The sequence below is a fragment of the Stigmatopora nigra genome, chromosome 19, assembly GCF_051989575.1.
Source record: "Stigmatopora nigra isolate UIUO_SnigA chromosome 19, RoL_Snig_1.1, whole genome shotgun sequence".
NCBI lineage: Eukaryota > Metazoa > Chordata > Actinopteri > Syngnathiformes > Syngnathidae > Stigmatopora > Stigmatopora nigra.
The window spans coordinates 2,623,657-2,650,318 of record NC_135526.1 but is presented as its reverse complement, the minus strand read 5'-3'; the positions used below and the strand labels follow the sequence as shown (position 1 = coordinate 2,650,318).

The following is a 26,662-nucleotide window of genomic DNA, read 5'->3' as shown; positions in this document are numbered from 1 at the left end:
TATGATCCAGTGGAAAAAAATTAAAATGTGTCATTCATTGAGGGTGCGACTTATAGTAGTGAAAATATGGTATATAAATAACAATAATTTTAATGTATTTCATTTTGAAATGGAGAGAAAGGTCAACACAATCTTGTTTAAATTAAATTGAATGAATACAAAACAGAAAAAATATTGATTACAACCACAATAATACTTCATTTCTCATTTCAAGTGTTACTATGGATGCCCCTCCCGGTTAAACTGGAATGGATGGACATCTAGCCCCATCAATGGTTAGCAAATGGGTTAAATGGGTTGCCTGTATGGGCTAGAAAAAAAAATCTAATTCTGAAATAAACTTTTTGAAATTTCTTTCCAGCATTTCCAACTCAAATCTTAATCCACATCCATTTAATCCATTTACAGCGCGCGCCTGACTGTCATCTGGGATTTGCGTAATGTCTCGTGCCAGTCAAACAAGAGCCCCAAGGCCACTGTACGCTCAGGTATAAGTGAGTTTAGCGGACCACTTGAGAGTCAAGAAGGGGAGAAATAAAACGCAGACACGGAGGCGCTACTTCTTCTCTGACAGAGACAGAAAGCACTCAGGCTGCAGTTTAGTTTTAGTAAGGTTGATATTGTTCCTTGGCCAGATGAATTCTGTCTTATCCAATTGAGCTCCCGTCTAGTCTGACTGACTATAGTCAAGTGGAATCTGACTGGAAGAAAGAAGCTGCCATCAACAGCAATAAACGTCCAATCCAGTGAGATAATGATAAAATTACAGTGTAAATTGGGTTCCATTGTGATATTTTGGGGAGTTGCAATGTTTCTTGTTTTTTTTTTTCCTTCTTTATTCTTGGTTAAGTTGGAATTGTTATAAAATGCGTGATTTATCACCTTTATAGAATATTTATTCTTTTAAAATGATTAGTTTGTTCATATAACAACATTCTTATCCTAAAATTCTTATTCTTTCTACTGCATTTCTTTTCAAATGATTCCTTTTTTCAAATACACATTTATTTTTAAACAAAATAACAATTTTTGCCATACTTTATCATAAATAGAATTTCATGGTGAATATTATATTTTCCAAATTTACAGTGTCTTTTTTTTTTTTTAATAATACAACTGACAGGGGTAAAGCTATAACTAATGTTTTCCATATGGTGCTTACTAATCTCGGGTATTATGAATTATTCTGAAAGGCACTCTGCGACCATAAATGGCAGTTGACTGACTGGATAGACAAGTTAAAACGTAAAAAAAAAGAGAGATTGGAGCCTTTGCAATATGTTTTGTAGGCACCCAAGGTCTATTGAACTCCCCTCCAACATCCCCCCCTCGTCCCTTAGCCAGCTCCTTAAACGTGGCGTTTGCATTCAGCGCGTGTTGAAGTACTTTGCGTGGTGGATGATGTACTCCGGCGGCGAGGACGGCAGCCAAGCGCGGCGCCGTTAAGTATCCCCTAAATGAAGTGTTACGGGCTCGTTTGTCGTCAGGACAGCCGTTAGTCATCGGAGGACGGCTTCTTTGACTTCTATACGCGTCAAAGGCATTCAATGAGTTTCAATCTCCTATTGGCTGCTTTTGTAAACTTATTCACTGCCATTGAGAGAGATATACACCCTATCCATTAGTAATCTTGTTCATTTATCTTTCAAAACCCCTTTCCTAGGGGTGCTGGAGCTAATGCCAGCTAACTTTAGGTCAGCCTTCTTGGTAGCCAATCCTAGTCCACTTCAAGTCAAAACGAAGTGGATATCTATCTGTATAAAATGGTAGTCAATGATTTAATACTTCAATTACATTTCAAACCTGATTTAATCTTGTATTTAACAAATAAATCATTTTAAGATGGTCCTCTATTAATTTTATTAAGCTACCTTCAGTGATAAAAACGCTTGAATTGACAGAATTAAAAGAAAAATCATCATCAGTGGCATTGAAAGAATGAATTGGATGTCAATGGCTGTCTATGTCTGCCAATAAATTACGACCCAAGCGACTTAATTTGTCCTATGTTTCAAGTAAGTCTTTGGAAGATCAACAAAGCAACATATCTTGCCTTCAATTGCACAAGCTAGCATAAAGGAATTCATCTTCAACCATTGATGTAAAGAAAAAAAAAACACAAGCACACTCAAGTTAAATGACTGCCATTGAGAGAGAGAGAAAAAAAAGGGTCCTCAATATCAAATGTATTGAGCAAAACTCTCATCATCCCCGCCGAGGTGTGGAAAAACCCTTCTTTGTTCTGACAAGCCTCGGGTAGTTGTCCTCACGACGCTAATGAAGTCTCCATCTCGGCCACAGTGACTAACGGGGTTAGGTGTGGGGAGATGCCTGAGTGTGTGGCCACCACAAACCTGATGAAATTGCACCTGAGAGCCTTCTTTGGCAAGGCTACATCTCTGTGCCATGTTCCGTCTAATTGGAACAAAACAAGACCGACAAAGACCCTTTCAAGGGTTTTTTTTTCACTCTAACAAGGCCAATGCTCTTTCAATAATCAGTGCCAATCAATTCAAGTTCCGGGGAATATGTGTTTTGAAGGTAGTCAGACACTGTAAAGCAGTGTCCAAACTGCAAATATTTTCGGAAGGCAGGCTTTCAGATAAATCGAAAGTCGTCAGGACTGTATCGGCCCGCATTGACTTAAGTGAATAGCACCATCTAGTATCAAAGGTGAGTAGTTCAATAGAACTCAAGCTTCTTGCGTGGCCGATATTTAATTATGTTTCAATATGTAATGGGGGGCCAATAAAAAAAGAGGGCAACTGTTTGCAGTTGGCCCACAAGCCATAGTTTGGACCTTCTTGCTGTAAATCCTTAATATTATGATGGTTGCCATGATTTGCTGCCACTTTGTTTCTGGCCCTGTTTTTCTCACAGCAACACGGACAGGATTTGATTATATTCTATAAACAAATGCAAATGAACAGGACATGATGGCCTTTATCTATTTGCAGTGAAGCCAAAATGGAAAACTAGAGGTCATTTGATCCAGCTGTTTGTCTGCACGTTGTAACACAAGCGCATATTTGTTTTTTTTATCAGGCCTCGTTTGTGCTTCGATGCAACAATCAATGGATTTCAGACACTTCTATTGATCCAGAAAGTGAGCATCCAACATTTAATGCAGCATTCCAGTTCTTTGGACTGGTTGTACCGCCATAAAAATATAACCTTGGCGCCTGCATACAAATTGTCCACCATGGGTGTAACCCCCAAATCCAAGATAGTCTGACTAAATGAATGAATAAATTACTAAAGGAAACAGTATACTAACAAAAAAAACTAAGAAATGCGAATGTGTGTGTGTGTGGGTGTTGGTTTAGGATGCAAAAGAGTGAAATTCTTTGAAATACTATTTAAAACAGTACAAATCGACTTAAAACTATATCATATGTATATGTGCGCTTTTGTGTGTGTAGAAGGGACTTCAATTTTACTGTCGCTTTTGTGCATTTTTCGGCCTATAAATGTGTGGGTTTAAAAAAAATAAAATACTCATTAAGATAAACAACATTTTGAATGGCCTTAATGGCATAATTTCATATTTAGTGCAGCGCTTATCCAGAAAAAAAAAAATCAGCAGCCCCAATCTTTCATTTTTATGATTATCATCTTGTCATGCGGCCCAGCCCGGTGGTTAGTGCGTCTGCCTCATCGTTCTGGGTTTGAAGGCGACTATGTGTGTGTGTGTGTGTGTGTGTGTGTGTGTGTGTGTGTAAGACCCTTACCTGCGGTCAGGCAGAATGGGGACCCTCCATCCTTTGATGAAGCTCAAGTTGTTATCAGACAGTTCCACCCACAGGGGGAGCTTAGGCACCCAGACTGTGAGCTCCAGGGGAGCACTCAGATGCTCATAGCTGAAGATGACCCTGGCATTCATGGAGCCTCGCGTCTCCTTGCCATTGACGAAAACGTAGTCGCAATTCATGGAGACCTGCACACAGAACGGGGGGAAAGTCAAGGTAAAGAGTATAGGTCTATATGGTAATGGTCATTTCAGCTTTAGGCGTGATTTATGGAGCGGGCGGGTGGTACATGGAAGGCTGTCAATGCTAGAGTTTATTTGCTTTTTCAAGGTTGACTCTACAGCAAATATATGGCATGGCATAACATTAGCCAGCAGGAACACAGAAAAGGTGTATGTTTCATTTGTGTATCATTTGGCATGAGGTAATTAAGACCAAAGAATGCTCACTTCATTTTCTTCAAGACTAGAAAAAAGATTTTTATAGTATTTTAGCATTCCTGCTTTATGTACCAGAATATTATATTAAATATCTCACCCGCACCACTTTTTTTTTGGGAAATCGATCAAAACTAATAACTCACTATGACAAAAAAAGAAAAAAAATCTCCTTGATGGGGGGTATCGGTATCCATATGGGGTAGCAGGATAATAAAATCCGCCTGTATCCTCAAGGTCGGGCGAGGCGGATCATAAGAGTTTACAGGGCGAAACCGGGATATTGAACGTAGGACCCGTATGTGTGTCACCTTGTTTCCCGCCCCTGTTGTCTTCTATGCAAATGTTTTTGAATCAACATAACCGAGAAAAAAAGTGTGATGTGCAGAAAAGGCCCCTATACAGACACAAAAAAAAACACCATTGCGGAGAGGAACAGGTGTTGAAGTACATTAGAAGTATCTCACTTACATGGTTGATCATTATTCATTATCCATTAATGCCACGAGTAACTTTGTCCTGTGATATTGAGTGGGATTGGTTGATAACCAAGCCTCTGTTAATTAATATAAGACCTTCATGCAAGGGAAATACACTTGACAGTTCAATATCCATCTCCAGTTACTGTACAGTAGTTGTGGGGTCATTTGTCAGGGCTGGAAGAGGACCGCGGGGAAGCCCAAGGAATGTATGGGATGGGGGATGGCAGCTTTGATAAATATACTGTAGCAAAAAGTGAAAGCTATGCTTTTGGATCAGGTTGTTCAGCCACAATCATTAATCAAGCTCCAAATGTAGTAATTGTTTCAAAGTTTTTTTTTAGAGCCAGGAACCAAGATTTCCTGGAAGGCTTCATCTGTAGTTGTGGAGGACAAAGGTGCAGATAAACTAACCAATGAGTTCAATGAGTCCCCCCCAAAAACAGTTAAAAACAGTGTTGTGTTGTTTTATATTCCTTCCACTCCAATTGGTGCAAACTAGAGCATATTTTTTTCTTTTTGAGCAGCTCTCCCCGTTATGAAAAATTAGGATGAGAGGCATTTCCTTGAAATGGATTATGGCATGTATACATAGTGTATTCCTCATGTTATGATTTACAGTTGATTATGATTGATTGGCTGGCCACCAAATCAGTGTGTCCTCCCTTAGCTGGGATAGCCTCCAGCATGAATGCAAATATAAATATCAGACTTAAATAAATATCAAAATAAATGCATTATGTGACAGGAAAACATGTCAAAATATTTGGAGGCAATGAAATAGGTAAATAAAAATAGTACTTGCGCATTGGTACAACATTTTGAAGGGTTGGGGGAAAAAAAAACCTGCAAAACATCGGGACTCGATGGAACGGGAATGAAAATCTACTCTTGATTCATGCAGTAGTGTGCACATATCAATATAAGATAAGCTAACACGTCCCATCCCACACTGCTGTCGTAGACCTCCCCCATGCCACTTTCCTAAGGCGCAATGACTCACAGATGCCATGTGAAAGCAAGAAAAGATAAGACCTTGTCTCACCCCGTCACATCTCACGCCTGCGGTCGTTACCAATGCCGACTACCTGAACCTAGCGCATACACTTTTGTCACCGAAAAAAATGATTTAGATGGAATTGGAGTTGGACTTTTGTGATAAATTGAATAGAAAGGGGTTACCCAACTATATAAATGGACTAAAATGAGTAAAATGGACTAAAATAAGTAAAAAATAAAAGCTGCAGACGCTTCGATTACAAATACCAGTCCTTAATGAGATTGTTTTTTTTTTTTTTAGCCTAGAAAGATCTGACCAGGACAGCCGTTCTTTAAAAGGTGGGAGTGTCCAGATGCTGCCGCCCTTTAATTACCTGCTATCATTGAAGTAGATCACATACACACACAAATACACACACACAAACAGGCCTAATCGCCTTCAATTTGTAAGGACGTGTCACAAATGAATGCCACATGAATGATATGTGGGAACAAGAAAGCGCCATCATCTCTTCTCATATTCCGACGTCCCCTGATTAATTGCCCGCCCTGCGGTGGTGGCGGGGTTAGTATTTTTTTTTTTCTCTCCTCAGCGACGGCGTGTTAAATGGAATGAAAGCTGACACATGGCTCGGTATTAGCAGGCACGGCGTTGCCGTTAAGGAGCTTTCGCCACCGTGATGGATGTGTGTTAAACGGATGCGAGCTAATTTAGCCGGCTAGTCTAAGCGGCCCACACACACACACACACACACACACACTTACACGTATATTAGCCTCTTGTTACTCGGATTAATGAGGCTGAAGATAATCTGCTAGCCTGGGAAAATGAAGTAAAAAAAAAAGTTGGGAGAGAGGGAAACTGCTGTAAGGGGTTTTGTTCTCATTCAGTCGCAAAAGTACTACTGACGGTGGCCACGGGCATTTGGACGTTAAAGTCCATGGAAAGGTGTGAAAATACCAAGCAGGTGAGCCCCAAAAAAATATTTGTAGTTGGCATGAAGCTCTGAAAAATTGACCAACAAAATGACTAATATTTTAGCTTCAAATTTGAGTGAAAACTCAGTATATACCAGAAAAAAGTCTCATAAAATCATACTTGAAATGAACTGGAAGTCTGCTATCTCAGTCCAAAATGGCTTTTTCAGTTTGCGATGGCTTTTTTTTTAACAAAACTACAAAAGTCCCCCCCAAAAAAATGCTTTGGAATGCAGCGGACAAACTGTAGATTGAAGCGGTTCTCTCAGGGCCAACTTGGAGTTTTTCCTCCACATTTTGACAGATTGCTGCCAAAATGTATTTGACGATGACAGTATCTTGTGAGAGAAGATTGATATCGGCATGGCAATAAAGTATCTCTAGTTTGAAGAACAGACATTTCATTCCTCAAATGGTTAGATTGATGTTACGTGTGAAAAAGGCCCTTGGGTGACGTTGACCTTATTAACCCTGGCACATTTTTATCCCGCGTTAAATACGACACAATGTGACGCGTTCCCGCCTGAGCAATCTGCTGGCACCGCGGCGGATGCCACAGCGCATTAGTAGCACTGCGGCGGAGAGTTCGAGGTGGTGGCGGTGGTGGTGGTGGGGGGGTTGAGGGTGCTTGTAAAGCTACCCCAGCGAGCGGAACACCCGCTGCACTTGCTAACAGCTTTCGACTCGCAATTAGCAGACCAAATTTATCAGCGGAAAATGGGCGCGGGAGCTCCAGGGGGAGTATTTCTAGTGCCAAGGCCGACCGGCCATCAGGCGCTTTGCGCTCATCACAGTGAATTACGTCGTATCTTAGTCTGCATCATCTAGATACGCATCAGCAGACTTTGCAACGCAGTAAAGCCCACGTAAGGTCAACTTCCGGCAAAATTGCATTAACCCAACAAGAAGACAGATTGTCCAGCCTGTCTTCATGGCGGAGAGACGGGATATATTACCTGACAACAGTCCTGTCCCACCCCCCCTCACTGCCTTACTGGTTATGATGTGTCCCCTAGTGATGTCTGGGCTGACTGTCTCCTATTTGCGGGAGATTAGATCCTAAAATCATCTCCTAACCACTGGATGAATCTGAGACGGTAGGCCCCAAAGCTCCTTCTAGATCCATTTCAATTAATAATTCAGCGTTGGAGGGGAAACAAGAGGAGGGTGATTATTTGATGATTCCAATAGAGATCAAGACGAGGCTTGATAGTGAAGCAATACCTTTATGACATCTTTTTTCACAGCAATGCATTATATAAATATATATTTATATATATATCCACTATCATTGCTCAAGACCATGTGACACAGGACTCTCACATGCCCAGTGGCGAAATAGTGAAGATTGTGTGAAGATTATTTGACTTCTAGGCACAGGAATGCTACTTTTAAGTCTCCCAATTGCAAGACTGGAGTTATATTCCTGATTTTATAGTGCTCATCTACCACTTTACCTTTGACTCTCCAACTAGGCACTGATCGAACAATCGATTGGGCAAAACGAAACACATGCTGACAAGCCACCACCCGTCAATAAAACTAAACGACACTATGGAAGCTCTGCATCCTTAGAAGAGCTTTTTTCTATTTACTTCATTTCTTTTTTTGCTCCCTAGTTCGCCTGTAGACATAGCACTAAAGTTAACAGCATGAGGGCCGGACTACATGAGACAAGGCGGCCGATAGGCACATCGGGGAGCTTTTTACTGCTCTTCCTGCATTGATGTATCTCAGTGTTTTATGAACTATTGATTTTATTTGAGGAATCAAATCAGGAAGACACGCTGAGAAGAGGCACCGCAAGGGGAGGTTTACGCTCATGTGCCGAGGCTACGTAACCGGATTAACTTGGCACAAATTGACTTCTACGGCCAGGCGGGAGACGGAGTTTATAGCGCCCGGTCGAAAACTAGGGGCCTCGAACAGACTAGGCTCAGCTGCTCGGTGGTCGGGAAGAAAATACGACTTTTTTCCCCTCATGGGATTATGACAGAACACATCTAAGTCTATGTAGAGAAAGTTTTTAGGAATACATGTATCTATATTATTGTGATTTGAAACCATATCTCGAAAACCAGAGTTTTATTTTGGATGAAATATACTGTACGGACTACTTTTAAGTGCTTTTCACATTGCAAAATGCATGTTTTGGCCACGGATTAATATTTGGATGAAAACTCCAAAAGTACTGCGCTGAATGGATACTTTTACACGTTGAAATAATTACAGTTAGGAAGTGGAATCCTTCAGTGGACATCATGAGTTTTTTTCTGGCTTTAAAGTGGGTTTAAAGGCACTGAAATACACAATAGATGAACATTTGGATGAAAATATTTTAAAAGTACTGCGTGGATTGTATCCAAATAGTTCAAATACGTTTTGTGACACAAATAAAGCCCTGATGCTGCTACACAAACTCAAGAGACTTCACTAGAAAAGTTGCCAAGGGTGCTATTATGCAATGTGCGTTCTCTGCAAAGCAGTAGGTAAACTTCGTCCGATCCCAGCAATTCAAGTCACACAGATGTGACCGCTGTCCATGGTGCTGAATCACCAGTAAAACAATGGTTTAGGGAAGCAATAATTCGGTCTATTTCCTATGTAATGCTTATTAGTGAATGTTGTTTAATGTCGGCTTTGCTATAAATTTGCCTTTTTTTCCTGGGAAAGGGGACGATTTTCTTATTTCTAGGCCATTTAAACTCCATTTGAGTATCCTGATGACTGCAAGGGAGTAGTTGGAAAAAGTTTGGTTTCGGACATACCTTTACGATGTCCTCGTTGGCTGACTTGCACTGTACAAATGCGGACACGTCAGTGACGGCGCCGTTCATCTCTATGGACACCATTTTGATGGGGATGGCCACTGTGCGACCAGTTAGGATGGCTGTGTTGATAATTTCTGTGTCCTGTGTGAATAATTGAAAGAGCGTCTTTAAAACTTCTGGCACATTTCAGAGGATTTCATCAACTACTTCAAATATATATATATTGATATCTAGATGGAAATAGACATGAAAAAGGTGGAGTTGAAAGAAGCTCTTCATCTTCAAAAAAAAAAAAATCACACAGAACTATATCATTGTTAGACTGGGGAAAAATGTACGATAAGAGGCAATCAATTTCACTTTTTAAAGTGGTCAATTTTACGGTTTGTAATGTTAACATGTTAGTCTTAAAATTGTATCAAATTATAACATGGTAAATTTGAAGTCATGGGATACTTTTTCAATTCAAATTTGACATGATAAACTTGAGGTTTTACAGTTATTAAGATCAAGTGTATGTTAAATTGTTAAAATCGTTATTATGGGACAGATGTAATGCTTTAAAAATGACAGTATTCTCCTTCAACATCAATATGGCTTGCACATTTGCATTCATTTTTTTATGTACTTCTTTCCTTTTTTTTAATGACAGTAACCTTTTCATCTAATGTCATTGACATTTTGGTTTTGTTCATTATATTATATCATCATAATACATATTTTAGTTTGACTGTATTTTCCCTTACATTTTTATCAAGAAAAAAAGAATCAAATAGCTTCCCAAAAAAAAGTGTCACCTCTAAAATTGTAATTAGAGCATTTCAGTGGGATGTAGCTTAAGCCCGATGGCGTCTATTTGGAGGAAGTACTCCAGGAGCAAACAAGTCAAGTCCATTAAATTGGCGACTTGTCCCTGCGCCGACTATACCACGAAGCAAAGTAATAAACAAACGCTCTGTCAAGACACCCTTATGTTAATAGAGCCGCCGCTCGGTGACCGATCGATGAATAAGGTCACGGCGCTCCACTCTTTCCCCCGTGCGACCAATCGATAATATCGCCCCGGCTCGACTGTTGTCGTGTTGTCCTCCCCCAACGTTTATTGAGGTGTGTGTGTGTGTACGTGTGTGATTATCAAGTTAGGGAGGGGTGGGCAAAACAAGAGATTAGGAAAATCATTAATGGTAAAATGTGCAAACAATGAATGTATTAAAAGCCGTTATGATAAACAGACAGCAGATGTAAAGACGACATACGCCAGGTCAACGTCCTGTTCCATGTTGTATGCATGCATGTACATCTATGTGTATGTATATATATGTATGTGTATGTATATATGTGCTTATATATGTATGTGTATGTATATGTGCTTATATATGTCCAATCTTATTGCACCTGAGTTCCAGTCACCTGACTTTGCATTTCTGACCTCATCAATTTGTTTAATAAATTATTAAATCCAGCTCAGTCCACCTATGTTCAATTTGGATTGTATTGGATAGCTTTATTTATCCCCTATTTGGGAAATTTCATTGTCACAGTAGCAAAAGGGTGAGGATTCAGAAATAGGAAAGGCATTTTAGACATGAATAGATGTGTAATAAGTTCATAAATACACCTCAATCTAATCGGATCCGATTTCTGATCACCTCATTTGGAACATCACTACTTGTTAAACAAGCATAGAAAAAAAAAAACCCAGCACAGCAAAAGGTACCTAATGGTGCACTCACTCGCCTTGGCCTTGTTGACAATTTGACAAAAGATGCGCCCTAGCACCACAACGTGCCGGGAACAGGTGGGAACGCAAGCGAGGAAAACAAGGGCGCCGGCTTACGAGTAAAAGTCAAGGCGGCGTGGAGTGTAAAATTTGCATGGGCGTACAAGACGCATGCTAATTCCCCAAATGTCAAGGGGGGGCTAGGAAGATGCTGACTGGCGGCTGCGTGGCCAGAGCCTTATGTTGGCGGCAGATGTGCAACTCCGTTTGGAGAATGTGTAATGGGCTGTGTGGTGTTCGCAAGCATGCAAATGCGTCAAAATGCTTCGCCCACTGAGACTTGCCAGCGTTCTTTGCACTGTATGCGCCCGTGCAAGTACAAAAAATACTTCAATGCTAATCTACAAGTATTCGTGTTACCTTCCAATTATGTTGGGTAAATACTATTGACAATTGTAATGATAATACATTAACATGAATGAATAAATACATGAATACTGTGATCTTTCGCCACTTTGCAGCTTCAGTACATTGTCGTTTTTTTTATATTAAGTAAATAACAAAGTACATGAAAATGTCAACATTCATGCTGAAACTCGCAAGCGGAAAATGGGATGACAAATTGGCAGTTACCATAGAAGAAGAATGACGCATTGAATAATATGAGAAGGCCGAAAAGGACGGCGTCTTCTGATTTGCGGGTTTTCTTGGGATTACATTTTGAATGGCGCACATTACCTTTGGAGAAACACTAACCCCAAACCCACTTTTTAAAATTTAGAATCGTCCTTGAAAATGCCTCCTAAGCGCCAATGAGCCCAAGAAAAACGAAATATGACAGTGACCGAAAAAGTGAAGTTGTTATGCCAAAGGCGTATCATGCCATTGCTGCATATAAATGAATCTACCGTGCATTTTTACCAATAAAGAATAAGCCAACATTCGGAAGACGGACACAATATCCTTTTCCAAGGACACTAGGCGAGTGGTAACCACTATGAATAAAAAAAAAAAAAGAACTAGCATTATGAGGGATTTACACCTTAGATACGGCCGTGAAACTGGCATGACGAAAGGACAACAACAAACTGCACAGGGCCATCTCAGAAGTCTGCTGGGATAGGATACTGCACTCTGCGACCCTGACAGGGAATTTGTTTATAAAAGTTACTTTGCATTATGTATACTAACTTTTAGTGTTGTCACAGATGCCAAAATTGCGTGACCGGACGTTTGGTACTGTTTCATTTCTAAGTACTGTTTCATTTCGAAGTACTGTTTCATTTCTAAGTACTGTTTAAAATCTAAGTACTGTTTCATATCCAAGCACTAATTCATATCTCAGTACTGTTTCATTTCTAAGTACTGTTTCATTTCTAAGTACTGTTTAAAATCCAAGTACTGTTTCATATCCAAGTACTAATTCATATCTCAGTACTGTTTCATTTCTAAGTACTGTTTCATCTCTAAGTGCTGTTTCATTTCTAAGTACTGTTTAAAATCTAAGTACTGTTTCATATCTAAGTACTGTTGAAACCAGCTCTCAAAATTATATTCATGTGAGTGAGTTTAATATCTAAATATCCACTGTTTTCAACAGTACTTAGATATTAAAAGACCAGCAACCAAACATCCGAGCACCCAATATTGTACCAATACAACATTTTTTTTTTAAACCAACTGCAACCGCGACACACCAAATGGATTGGATATCTACTCATGTTACTAGTATTACATTTGTTTAGCTGGACATACATTTTTTTTCTTATTTCTAGTCTTCTGTCATCCATGTCTGATATGATATGATAGGTGTTGAACTCACCATGGCCAAGGGCAGTATGGCTTGGATATCCCGCTGGACCACAGTTAGCTCAGTGACCACTTTCTCGGACTCGAGGGTGGGGCTCTGGTCTTTGTAATCGATGTTCCAGTTGATGCGTCGTGTCACAGACAAGCTGGTGAAGTTCTCCATCTCAAAATCCAGTTGCATCACTTCAGCGTTTCCCTCCACCTCCCTGAATAATAAAACAAAACACACAGTGAGCTCCATTCACCCTGCAATGTCCACACTTGTCCTCTAAGGGGCTCACGTCTTAACATTTAAATGGGTACATATCGTTGGATTAGATAGAACTATTTTTTGACTTGGCACTTGGCACTTTTAGATTGATTCCAGATTCCAATGACTTGAAACATCACTTCCAATGAAAACAAAAGAACACAGTGACATTTTTCATTGTTGGTTCGAGAGTGCCTACCATATCAAAAGTCCAGGAATTAATCAGCGGCTCACCTGGACCCTCGTGCACCAATGAAAACAACTCTCGTCAATAAACAATCACCGCACCTTAATCGCCGACCCCAACGAGACTGGTGGAGATTGCAAATTTTAGCTGGGTCTTCTCACTTGCAAATAATTGCCAGTTCGGGCCATTTTCTCAGTGTCGATTGATTGTCTTTTTTCCCCCCCACCATCGCCCTTGGACTGTATACGTGAGAAAAAGGAGTTCAAATTGACTTTGCCCGTCTTGGAGTTCGCTGGCGTATATAATAAAAAAAAAAGTGTCAATAAAACCCAAGCCAGACGTTTAACTGGAGTCCGTCATGGACTGCCTTTCAACGTGAGCGTCTTTTAATGAAAATGTCGGGTTTTCGGCAAGAGGTCTACCCTCGGGAAGACTGTGGCGGGATTCGTCAACAATCATGGTGAAGATGTGTCGACAACAAGACCCCCGGGCCGAGAAAAAAAAGTTACTTTTCCATCTCGATGTAATTACCCACACTTGACATTTTGACGCTGTTGATAAAATCTGAACATAATGATTTAATAGATGAAACAAAAAATCCTCTCACACTTCCGATGCTGCCGGTTTGTTTCTTGCAATTACGACCAAAAAAGATTTGGGGATTAAAAGGTGACCTTGTTGAAATTATCACTTGATCTGTGGCGCATGTGTAGGAGATTTTCGAACCTAATAAAGGTTATCAAGGTTAACGTATTTCAACAAAAATAATTTTAAACTAAATAAAAAAAACAAGATTATTTTGTTAAATAGTTTTGTCACTTGCACGACGTTCGTCAGCACAAGATAGGATACAACTAAAAAAGTGCATCCGTTAACAGTACATATGAAACATAAACAGAAAAAAGGACAAAAGTATTAACATACTCATCACTCATCATTAAAGTCAAAAGTATAAAGTACAAAGTCAAGTAAAAAGGAATGTATCAAGAAATATTAAAATAACTTTCAAAAAAAGCATTCATTTTTTTTCATGAGTCTTCTGCATCCATTCTCTCTCTCTCATTGATACTCATCGAACTCATTGACATTCATTAATTAGCGACAGAATAATAATGTAATAATTCAGAGACTTTTTGTTCATAAAAAGTTGGAAAATGCTCCCAAAAAATGTGCACATTTACATGTATTTTGACTCTTAAATTGTGAGTATGGCTCTCAAGGAATAACATTAGAAATTGGGATATGTTTACGGCTCTTTCTTTCAAAAAGCTTCCCGACCCCCTGCCTTAACTTTTTGAAAAATAAGCTACAAAAGTTGACATTTTATTTCGATATAAATAACACCCCCCTCCCCAAATAACGACCTTGTTGGCTGTTTTTATTATTTTATTAATATGGAACAGCCATTGACCACGATCAATAATATATCGGCCCACACAGATTAAGGGTTGAGAAACTGCTACATGGCGAAGAAGAAGAAGAAAAAAAGAGGTCACAGAAGATAAATGAACCGCGGGTGTGATGTGATGAAGAGCAAACGTCAGGCAAAAAATAGAATAATGAAGTGAAGATCGTCGGAGCGCAACCTCTTCGTCATCGGCCGTGAGATGCGTTGCCTCCTCTTTTTTTGCGGGTTACGCAGAGGACAAAAGCGCAAAACTTATTGAATTTAGTGATACTCCTAACATATGACTGGAATTTAAGAGGACACACTGGGAATAATTGCCTGGAGGATTTTTTAAAAACAGGTATTCCGGATGCGTTTATGAATCCGAGTATTCAAGCGTAACACCCGAAGCTTTCCCCGTAAAGGCTACTCGAGCGTGAAAGAGGGTGGAGAAAAAAAAGAATACAATGTCTTTTACGAGACCTTATCATAAAAAGAGAATAGGGTTTGTCGGTACTAGCTAAGTGGAGCATTTAAGTATTATCAGCTTTAATGCAACGTTGTTGTTAGTCTAAGAAAAGGATCCTGGAGAGGAAAATTACAAGCAAAGCTAATGTTAGGTTTCACCTGAAATTTGACTTCTAATTGACTGCCATTGGAAGTCAATGAGTTCGTCCATGTTCTCATAGAGAGGACAAAAATAAGAACTAGAGAACTAGAGATTGGGAGCTAGTAAATGGGGTTTTTGCCTTTGGCTTTTTGATTTATTTCAAAAAATGGACAACAGTGACTGGAATCCACACTGAAAATGTCTTTCACAAATGTTTTGGACATCTCAAGTGTTCTTTTCTGACTAAAAAATGTGTATTCAAAGAGGGAATTCTACTAATAACTTGCCAACAATTCAGCCATATAACAAAACAATGATAAAATCAGCTTTATGTTTTGTATTTTTCTTAAACTACGGTTTCTGAATTGACAACAGATCCACAAGGACTGGAAATGATCACTAGCAGGGTCCCTATTTAAATATGTGCTGACATCTATCGCCATCAGGATTGCGTTGATAAAACATTCATGAAAACAGAGTCCTATTAGCAAAATGAGTTTCCATATCAAATGATAAGGCAAAAGAGCCATTCCTCTCGAATACCTGTCCCTGCACATGTTCGATGTCAAAGGCAGGTGTCGCGGCACCTTCACGCCTTGTCGTCTAAATAATGGATGAGGCAAGCTCGCCCCAGAAGCTGTTGACATGATTACTGTTCTCCGACAAGCACTCACGTTGGGAGCCTTTGTCATGTCACCTATCAATTCACCTCCTAAAGAATAGCACAACAAAACCTCAAAACAAAAATGCTACTGCTACACAATGATTTTTCCAGGGCTGAACTGATTCTTTTCAATATTTCGTCTTGCTCATTGATGATTTTTTTCTTAAAAAATGGTTCACAAAGAACAAGATAGAAGATAAAAGGAGCAATGTTTTAAAACTTAACAGATATGTGCAATGTTAGATTTTATGGAATAGTATACAGCTTTGAAATAATACCTTTGGGTTATAAGTTTAGAAAAATAAATGTATAAACATTTGAGAAAATTAGGTTATCTTGGAGGGGGAAAAAAGTTTCAGAATGTAATATCAACGACAAAAAATTGTAATGTTAGAATAAATTAGGGGATGTCCCCAATCCGAACAAGTCATCGGAAATCAGGCCCAGGTACGTCATTTTCAGAAGATCGGAATCGGATAAAAAGCTAAACTTCTAATACAAAAATGTCACCAGAATAAGTACCAGTTGTTTTTGTCATAACGCTTCAAAAGTATTCTTTTGAATTGACATTGAAATGCGACATAACAATGATGAGTTGATCATTTTGGAGGAAAAACTTCTAATATTATGAGATGTAATGTTAGACTAAATACTGTTTGTGGATGAAACATGGACTCACCCTTGCTTGACTGATTTGTTCTTGTTGACATCAATGGTGGTGATGGAATGCTTGGCACCAGACACAACCTCCCAATCCACCCTCCACTGGGCATTCTTCGACGTGGTCTGTATCAGGTTTACGCCTTTCTTTGCTTTCACCCTGCGGGGGAGGAAAGGTAGAGTTTAACATGGGAGATGATTTACGTTGAGGGTCAGAGGTTGCCGGCCCTCCTGAGCAATTCCGCAGATGAATCAATGAGGGAGATGAATGAAAGGAGAAATAAACCAGTGCGGAAAAAGCCGCCATCGCACTCGGGTCAGCGGGTGTTGCAGACATTTTTTTGTATGTACTGAGATTCTATGTACTGAGAATGATTGCTGTCAGCTCACATGGTTGCAATGAATTGCCGAAAAATGAGCCTTGAATACCTTCCATGATCTTTTGTATTGCCTATTTAGTGTCTCAGGATGCAACTTAATGGTCAATTGCAGGGTCAATAATAAAAAAAATATATTTGAAGCTTGTTTTTATATACACAAGAACAAATGTACTCCATTTTTGAAGTCATAAATGGCATAAATGTGTTCACTTGTAGTTTTAGACAAGAAAATTTATTCATTCATGTCCATTCATGAGAATAAGTAAAATAATAATTAAAAAAAGATATATTATTTTTGAAATATTCATTTTGTACATCCAAGAGAATATCCCATTTTAGTATTTAAAAAAGATTTAAAGAAAAAGATACATATTTAAATGATCTCTGCAAAAGGCTGGCAATTGATTCATGGTGTACTACGCCTACTTCCCGTTGTTGGCTTCAGCACCCCCTGTGATCCCGGTGAGGATAAATGATTTGGAAAATAAATGAATGAAAATAGTGTTAATTTTTGAATTTTCGGTTAAAAAACGCATTTTGTTGAAAACAATTGGATTTTGAAATGAAACAAATCATGTATTTTTGAAATACAAAAGTACCATTGCATATGCCAGTGTGTTCTTTTGAAAAATTAAAATCAAATCAACAGAAAATATAGCGGAAGCATTTGTCACAGGTTGCAGGGATTGAAACATTGTTTCTCCTTGTTGCTCCTCTCATTAGAGACGACGCTTGCGGATTAGCTGACAAGTAATGGGGAGATGAAACGGAAATATGTAACGCTTAACAAATCATCTTTCGTTTGATGTCATCTTAGAAAAAAAAACACAAAAGGGAGATGCTAAACAAGGTGACCCAGTTGCTACTTGATTAATAAACACAAATACTTGGAACTGTCATCCCATTTAGTAGAATATAAGAACTAATCCCATCACTGCTGTTACCTTTGCCTAACTTAATCTTCTGAAGACCATGTTATATTCTGTACCTCATTCACTATAGAATGTAATTCACCCCCCTACCCTCTCCCTCCCGACAATGACGCGTTGGTTTTGCTAAACTAGAGCGAAACAGCGGGACCCTGCAGGAGGGGTGTACGCGATTTGACTCTCAGTTGGAGACCGTTTACGTTGATTAATGAGAATGACTTCAAAATGATGGAAAACATACAGCAGCAGTGTTGTTCACACACTTGCAAAACATAGAAGTACGTACATGCATTGTAACAAGTTGAAATTTAGAAATATATTGTTGTTGCATTTTGACATCGCCCCCAAAAAGAGACACTAGCTACATTTTTGGAAATGTCCAAAAGTTAGGATGTTTTCTATATTAAATGACAAAGATACTACCAGCAGAATCAATTATAATAGACATTGTTAAAGCTAGTTACCAATGCTTCTACATATGACACCCTGAATCTCACACTCAATCCTAGGGGCAATTTAGAGTGTTCAATCAGTCTACCATGATGTTTTTTTTGAATGTGGGAGGAAAGCAGAGTGCCCAGAGGGAACTCACACAGCCCCAGGGAGAACACGCAAATTCCACACAGGTGGAAGTGACCTGGATTTGAACTCGGGACCCTTAGAGCTGTCAGACCGACACACTAACCACTCGCATCAGCAGGCTGCTCTACTTACAAAAAAAAATCCATATTACGAAATAAACTGGAACCAATTATATTTAAATTTGGATTCTTATTTTTCTTTAACTATCAGATCTGAGTTCATTCATTTTCTGGACCACTTATCCTCAAAATGGTCACACGGGTGATAGTGCCTATCCTATGAATCGGTGGCCAGCCAATCGCAGGGCATGAGATAGAAAACCCTTCACACCCATACCTATGACTAATTTAGATTGTCCAAAGAGCCTACCATGTATGACTGACCTGGATTTGAATCCAGGATCCCAGAACTGTGAGGCCGACTCGCACTAACCATTCATCACAAGTTGCTAAAAAAATAATTTCCAACTAAAATTTTGAATCAAAATGTTATATTTGTACTATGAGTGTTTTTAGAGCGAATTGAATTTGATCTGTGATCAACTGACAAAACTAAACCTGATCTTAAACATGAATTCAAACCCCTTCTACACCAGTTGTCAGACAACCACTTAGATTAGAGCGCATGGCTAGTTTCATCCACAAAAGGATAATGCTATTTCATTGATAACAACAGTTGACTGTCCTTCCACCATACTTTTCTCCTTCTCATCATCAACTTTGCGACCCTTCCATTTTTCCTATCTCTACTCCCCAGTCCCTCTGGGTGGTGAGCTCACGTAATGCGATTCGGATTTCACGTGGGTAATAATAAGATCTACTAGATCCACAAACCAGGCTCCTTTTTCCCGATTCTGTCTAGAAGATAGAAATGTGAGTGGCCAGACTATGAAGTCATGCTTTTAACTCCCCTTGGACCCTTCGGGTGATGCGACACCACAGTCGGGTGTCTTTTAACAACTGTTGAACATCTATGGTCGCACGCGGTTCTGTGTGTTTGATGCGGGATCTCCGACGGTGGCAAATTGACTACCACAGGCAAAGTGCAGCTATTTACCCTTTTATCTTTTTAGCAAAAGTGCAAGCATTTTCCCTCCAGGGAAGACAATCACAATGGGTAGTGTTGTACGTGTATGTGTGTGTGTGTGTTGGTGGGGAAAGGGAGGAGGGTGTCGGAGGACCCGGAGCTACCAAATGTCACATCTGCGGGATAAAGACGAAACACTTCCGTCATTGTTGCCAATTAATCTCCGAGTGTTAAATATAGCCTCCTTCCCTTGGGGACTACTGGGAAGGAGTAATTACACCGAGTCGTTAGGAAAGGTCACATTAGATGAGCCATGATGAGCGCAATGATGAGCACCGTGAGGGCGGAATTGAGGGAGACTTTACCTGCCAGTTATCCTCACTTTGTTTTAACACAAACATACACTTTTTTGGGGGGATTATCAAGTTTTTGAGAGAGGAAGAAAACATTGGATTAAAAAAAAAAAACAATCTTCATTTTTGTTTGAATATTGTTTCATTTGAAGGAAATTGCTAATATTGCTAAATGTTTTAAAGGAATATCTGAAAGGTCTAACTTATGAGTTTTGTAATTTTTCCTTTAAAAATATAACCAAATATAATATTTTATACAATATACAAAAATATTTTATTTTTGATCCATTTTACAATTACTATTTATTTAAGATGTCTTTTTTTAACAGAAATGAAGTAAAAATCTTATCTCATCTCATTTTTTGAACCATTATATCCTCAAAGTGGAAGTTATTTATATACGTACATATAGTTGAAATGTAAAATTTAAAAAAAATAGTTCGCTGGCATAGGCTCCAGCACCCCCCACGGCCCTTGTCAGGACAGGCGATTCAGGTATTGAATGGATGAATATGCTGCTCTTTTTTGTTGAATGTTTTGGATGGCGTTGCTGTGGTAGCACCAAAATATTCCCTCAGTGACCTCCTCAATCGCCGTTTCTATATCAAAGCGCAAAAAACGCAGTGTTCCACCCAAGCAAAAAAGTAAAACAAAACGACAAATGCCAACGTGCACTTAGTGTGAATTATACATATCCTGCCTGGACCAAATTTGTCGTGTTGGCGGTGGCGCAAAGTGTCCCGCCAAGGGAACTAATGGAGCTTCTTCCTTTAGGGGATGGATGGGATAGAAAGAAGAAAAAAAAAAATGGACCCCGGTTGTCCAATTTTAGCAGTTGCCTTCCGCTAATGCGAAAAGTGCTCAGTGGCCATTTAAGTGCTGACATCTTGCTTGCTTGCTTGTTTACTTGGACTGCAGTCACCATCCATCAGGCACAGCGACCACCACTTGCAAAGACTTCTCTTTTGCTTAAGAAAATAGACTCAACTAAAAATATAATTCTTGCAACATTTAGTAAAATAGCTTTTCTTCCAGAAAAACAAGTACCACCAGGGTAAAAGTTGTTGTTGTTGTTGTGCAGATTCATTTTTTTGCTGAAAGGTTCTTTTAAAAAAGTCATTTTAAAAGCCTTTAGGGAACTCATTGGATGACATTGATGGTAGTACTAAATGTTTAGTGAATGGCAGTGGTTGAGTATTCATATCTAGGCATGTCATTTTTTAGGTAAGAAGCTGGCATTTTGTGTTTTTTTTTTTACTGTAGTGCTTGGGTTTTGAGAGAATTAAGATTATTGCAGATTAAACAGAAGTTGTCTATTTAGTGGTCATATAAAATCAAATAAAATACTTTTTTTTTGCTGGCTTCTAATCTATCTCAGTTTTAAAATGCACAATGTTTACATTCAATAAACTTGCAAAGTTGAAAATGATCATTATGAATAAAAAATATTGGATTTGATGCCAATTTGGCATAATATGGTGGCTCCCAATGCCAGAATAGTATTAAAAATCACATGCATTATTTTTTATAGTAGCAAAAAAACTTGAATACATTTGCAGCTTATTATATTCTTCAATGAGATAGATAGTGGCTAGACTATAGAGTAGTTGTGAACATATTCATCTCTCGTTAATCTGAAATTTTGGAATGCAAATATCTCCTCCAAGATATTTGGCCGCCAACATTGGGTGATTTGCCAGTCTGTGAATAACTAAAAAAACAGAATTTCTTGTGCACTTGGCCCAAAAAAAATCAAATAAAAAGATTCTCATTCTCATCTTAAGACCTGATTTTCAATTAAGTTGTAGATAAACATTTAATGAGCTCTTTCCGCCATACTAACGCGCCGAATACCTGGCAGCTAGATACTAACGAAACAGTGCATCAACAGATGGACTCCTGAAAGTCTTTCGCCAAAAAAATGTTCGATAAACTCCAAAATATCACATCTTCCGAGGCGTTTAAAGACCCACTGTAAAAGTTCAGATCGTCAGACGATGATTCCGGCGGCCATTTATCGCAGAAATCGAATCAATCCCAACCTAAAATTTCTGTGACAGGCGACAAGTAGACGCAGTAAAATAATCATTAGCAGACGAGTGCCATCTGCCCTGATGCCGACACCGCGTAGCGAGTACTTTAAGGAGCTTTTGGCAAGCTTGGTGCTTGCCGTACATCTGTTGTTCCATTTTTTAAGTCTTTTATATAGATGGATTCACTTTTCATTAGGGATCATAGTGAGCATTAATGTTGCACGTGCCAGTTGGGGCGCTCTATAAACAATAACATCACATCGCGATCTTGCATTGACGCAATGACCATCTCATTTTTTACAGTTTAGGAAAAGCTGCTCCAATTGGTCAAAGTAGTTTTAATTGAGCCGAAGGCCATTGTCTTTTTTGTTTGTTTTGCTTTGTCTGAGTTAAAAAGGCATTGTACTAATTCCATTTTATTTTCACTTGGATGGATTTAGAGCAAAGTTGTTTGTTCAGCTTTAGTAAACACTTTAAAAAAAATTGCAGGGTTTTAACATTGACATTCACATTCTGTATGCGGGTGAGCGTTTGTGATATTTCATTGATTTTTCCCCCCCATCTGACATATATTCACTGGAAATTAATCTGCTGTGGTAGTTTGGCAAAAGGGCAGTGAGATAAAACATATTTGGAATATGACTATTAGTTTTTGTTATATTTTAAATAAAGGTTTCACACATACTAAGATGTACTATTTTGAAATTGTTCAGCATCCTAAAGGTTTTAATGAAAAGCCAGCGGATAACAGCTGTTAAAAAAAAGAAAAGAAAAAACAAACAAGAACAGGTGAAGAAACCATAAGCCATGGAAACTGTTACCAGGCAACCTAAGGAATGCACCGACCCAAAAACAAAAATCAACTAAGGGACTGTAAAAAAAGCTCTCAATTTTGAAAGCCACAGAAGAATAGTGAACCACTACAACATCGGGCATCTGGATTTGAATACGTTAAGTTAAGTTAATATAAAAAAATGAACAAATGACACTATCAGCACTGCTTTCCCCCACATCCTGACTAGTAACTAAACCAGCAATTTTTACAACCTTTTAAGCAAAAAGCTTTCAGGTCACTTGGTAATCATTGTTTTTGCACATTTCCACATTTTTGCACAATGTTCACAAGCTTTACAATGTACTACTTTTATGTTAATGTCCCCTAATTGACGCGAGAGTTACAGCTGAGCTTTCCCCTGGCCCGCGTGGGTTTTCTCCATGTACTTCGGTTTCCTCCCACATTACAAAAACATGCATAGTAGTCTGAATGTACTCTCTAAATTGCCCCTTGGTATTAGTTTGAGTGTGAATGGTTGGTCTACGATTGATTGACTGGACACTGAGTCAGGCTCCAGCACCCCACACGACCCTTGTGAGGGTAAGCAGTTCAGAAAATGAATGAGAGAGTTACAGCTGACTGCCCAGATCTTGGAGAAAGACTCATTTGTTATTGTTGGTCGTAGCGTTTGCCGTCCTTTCTAAGCCGGCTTTTCACTAGAATTGCCGTTCAAGTTAAGTGATCATTTTGTCAAAGCAAAGGAAGCCTATTTTTCCTTTTTTTTCCTTTTTCTTTTTGGCAAAGCTTCCTCCAGTAACGTTTAAATACAATGGCGCCGCATGCACATTTTTCTCTCCCAGAGTCATTTACGGTAATCGGAGTTGGCAGCTCATAAAAAGGAACCCAGCGGAAAAGTAGACGGGGAATTTGTCCGTCTGTTTGCATTGTGGGAATTACAGTTGACGCTAAATATGGTGCAAAAATGTCATAGGAGAAGTTACAGTATTATGGAGTGTGGAAAATGATTCCACTGCGAGGAATGTGGAATATATCTACTGTTTTATGTCACAATCTTCCATTTTTCTGCAGCATTTTTTTTCCAGTTTAGGTCATTGGAGTGCATAAGGGGTCAATACTCTGCCCATAGTTCTTAAAGTTTTATCAACTGTTAAATTAAGGATACTTATAGAAATTTCTGTCTCACTTTCTGTACATTTGTTCCCCTTGGAATTGGAAATAATATGGGATGTTTTTGTCAAATTCTGGTGGCAATATTTTGGCAATAAAATGTATTCAACTACAAAATGAACTATATATAATAAATACCAGTCAATATTTTTAAGGCGTTGTTGTGTACAAAAAGCTTTAAATGCCTGTTTTGGACCAATTTGCATTTCATTCACAAATGGAATAAATGTTTAATCTTTCCGCATGTCCTGAATTTCTGTTCCTATAATTTAGGGCAGTGTGTAGATGTTGTTATAAGAGTAAGAAAAAGTTATTTTTTTGTGCTCAAAAAAATTGGATGCCCTCAGCTGTGCCATCATTAGCTTTGCATGGCGGGGCGCTGTGGGCAATTTCTTTGTGATTTGTCAAATTCAATTTTGTGTGTGTGTGTGTGTAAGTATGTGTGTGAGTACGCCAGTATGTCTTTTCTTACAGTCGAGGTTGTGAGTGTCCCCGGAGAAAGCTCGTTTTACCCGAAGCGCTCCAATTTGAAAGAGGAGGTCCTCTGGGGAGTGAGCGCATGTGGAAAAAGCGGAGTGCATCAGAAGTCAATGTCCCGCCCACGCGACTTTGAATTACAGCCGCACTTCTCCTGATAGTTCTCCTGTCCATTGATGTTAGGTGAAGGATTGAGGAAATTTGATTGAAGCCTATAAGTCAGCGGATTTGTACAAATTGAATATAAATACATTATGTTTTCCTATTTGTGGACTGGCTTTGTTTTTTTTTGTTTTGTCTCAGGGTCTACATCAATATTAAAATAAACCTTCAATCAAATGTAAATATTATTGGCAAGAATAGAGGAATTTGGGCATTTAGAAAAAATAAAGATGAAATGTCACAATGTACATGAAAATGAAATATTGATAAGAAATTAATTACAAATAATGATAAATGTAACTAGAGCTACTTTTAGTTGATTTCATGTACCTATCAAATATGAATAATCTCATTGAATTTGTAATTCAGTCACAAAAATATCTTAAGCACCTTTTTTTGTATTGTAAAATATTTCTAAAAATATAAATACAATACTACATCAATTCTTAATTGTGAACATTGATTTGAAAAGTAATACATTTACAGAATATATCAACCATCAATTCAATATCATATATATATAAATATACTATCACAATATACTTCAACCTTATAGATTCTACTGAAAAAGTTTTTGAGTTTTTGATGACTTATGACTTTCTGACCTTCTTTTCTTACATCACGTGGTTTTGTGCACTTTGGAGAAAACACCTTGAGTGTATTCTGTCCTCTCTGTTTCCAACCATACCGCATAGTAATCACTGCTGTCGTGTCATGCTTGGACGACCGCTCCAATTGTGGCGTAAACGTAGCTTTGAAGCATGAGTCAGTGCAGCGGACCGAAAGCCGAGTGCCGCCTGCTCGACCCCTGCTCCTATTGTTGTTATTATTATTACAACTACGAGATGAGGTTTCAGGGCTTATTGTTTTTGGTTTTTTTACTCCTACATTCGACCTCCGCCTCGCTTGCCCCTTCTGCACATCTGAACCCGACTGGCCTCATCAAATAAATTGGACGCCAGCGACTTCATTGAGTCTGGATAATTGACGTTCGAGATCCAGCTTTCCACACGAGTTGAGGGACCAGAGGGGGTGAAAGACATTAATTGTCATATAAAACCATTCAAATCCCCATGGCGGAAACAACTGCGCTGAAGGTGCGCTAATCCGACCGAGCGGCTTACTTAATTGGCAGTGCGATTTGTCGGCTTTGCGTGTGGGTTTGCGCTCAATGCTAGGCTAACTATAGCTAAATCCTTAACACCAGGTGGACACACAGATGCTGGCTGAACAACATCAACCATACCATGTTGTTTCTTATCTAGGAAGTTTAAGAAAAATCATTCATTCATACACAGGAGGTTGCTGGAGCCAACCCAGCCCATTTCGAGCAATAGGCAGACTACACCCTAGACTGGTCGCCAGGCACAAGGGGAGACAGACGACCATTCGCACTCAAGCATACCATCACCACCACCAGCCAGATTAGAACAGTATCATTTTCAATGGCCAAATGAGGGCATCCAACTTGACATCTAATCCATTTTGACTCGGAGGATTGACAGGCAATCTTACGACCAGTACCAGGCACCCCTTTCAAATTGGATTGGACAACTATAGCTGGGAATGGCAGTGAACCATGCTCACTCATTGGCACCCCTCCCAGATTAAAGGGATTTGATGTCTATCACTGTCACTGCTGGTTAATGAGTGAATATTTCTTCCAGTGTTGCACCGATTTTTTTTCTCAATTCCGATGCGGTATGGGTCTATACCAACTGATAACTTTCTTTGCTTTTAATATGAAATTAATAAATTCAGAGGAAAATGATTGTGAAGTAATTCCCTTGCTTGGTCAGATGCTGTTTTACTCATTAACTGCCAGTGACAACTTTAGATATTCAATCTATTGAAAGTGGAACATTTGAATATCATTTCAATTCAGGGCAGAAGCATGCAAAAGACCTTTTATCCCTTCTGCCCACATGGCCGACCTAAGAGCATTTTGATTGCATCAAAGTCAAAGCCTAGACATTGAAATGAGGTCAAAAGTATCTTCTTTCTCAACAGATTTTTTAAAAGATTATTTGATCAATTGGACTATTTTGAAATACTCC

The 26,662-nt window shown here is 39.0% G+C and overlaps 1 protein-coding gene across 3 annotated transcripts in view; it reads right to left on the bottom strand.

The window, feature by feature from the left end:
- tmem132e (transmembrane protein 132E) overlaps nucleotides 1-26,662 on the bottom strand; it is a 146,016-nt gene that overhangs the window by 7,568 nt on the left and 111,786 nt on the right. For all 3 annotated transcript variants that reach the window (XM_077739922.1, XM_077739923.1, XM_077739921.1), the window contains exons 3-6: nucleotides 16,720-16,860; nucleotides 12,956-13,148; nucleotides 9,411-9,554; nucleotides 3,732-3,937 (exon numbers count right to left, since the gene is read on the bottom strand). In XM_077739922.1, the coding sequence (XP_077596048.1) occupies nucleotides 3,732-3,937; nucleotides 9,411-9,554; nucleotides 12,956-13,148; nucleotides 16,720-16,860 (684 nt within the window). The remainder of the gene's footprint in view (nucleotides 1-3,731; nucleotides 3,938-9,410; nucleotides 9,555-12,955; nucleotides 13,149-16,719; nucleotides 16,861-26,662) is intronic.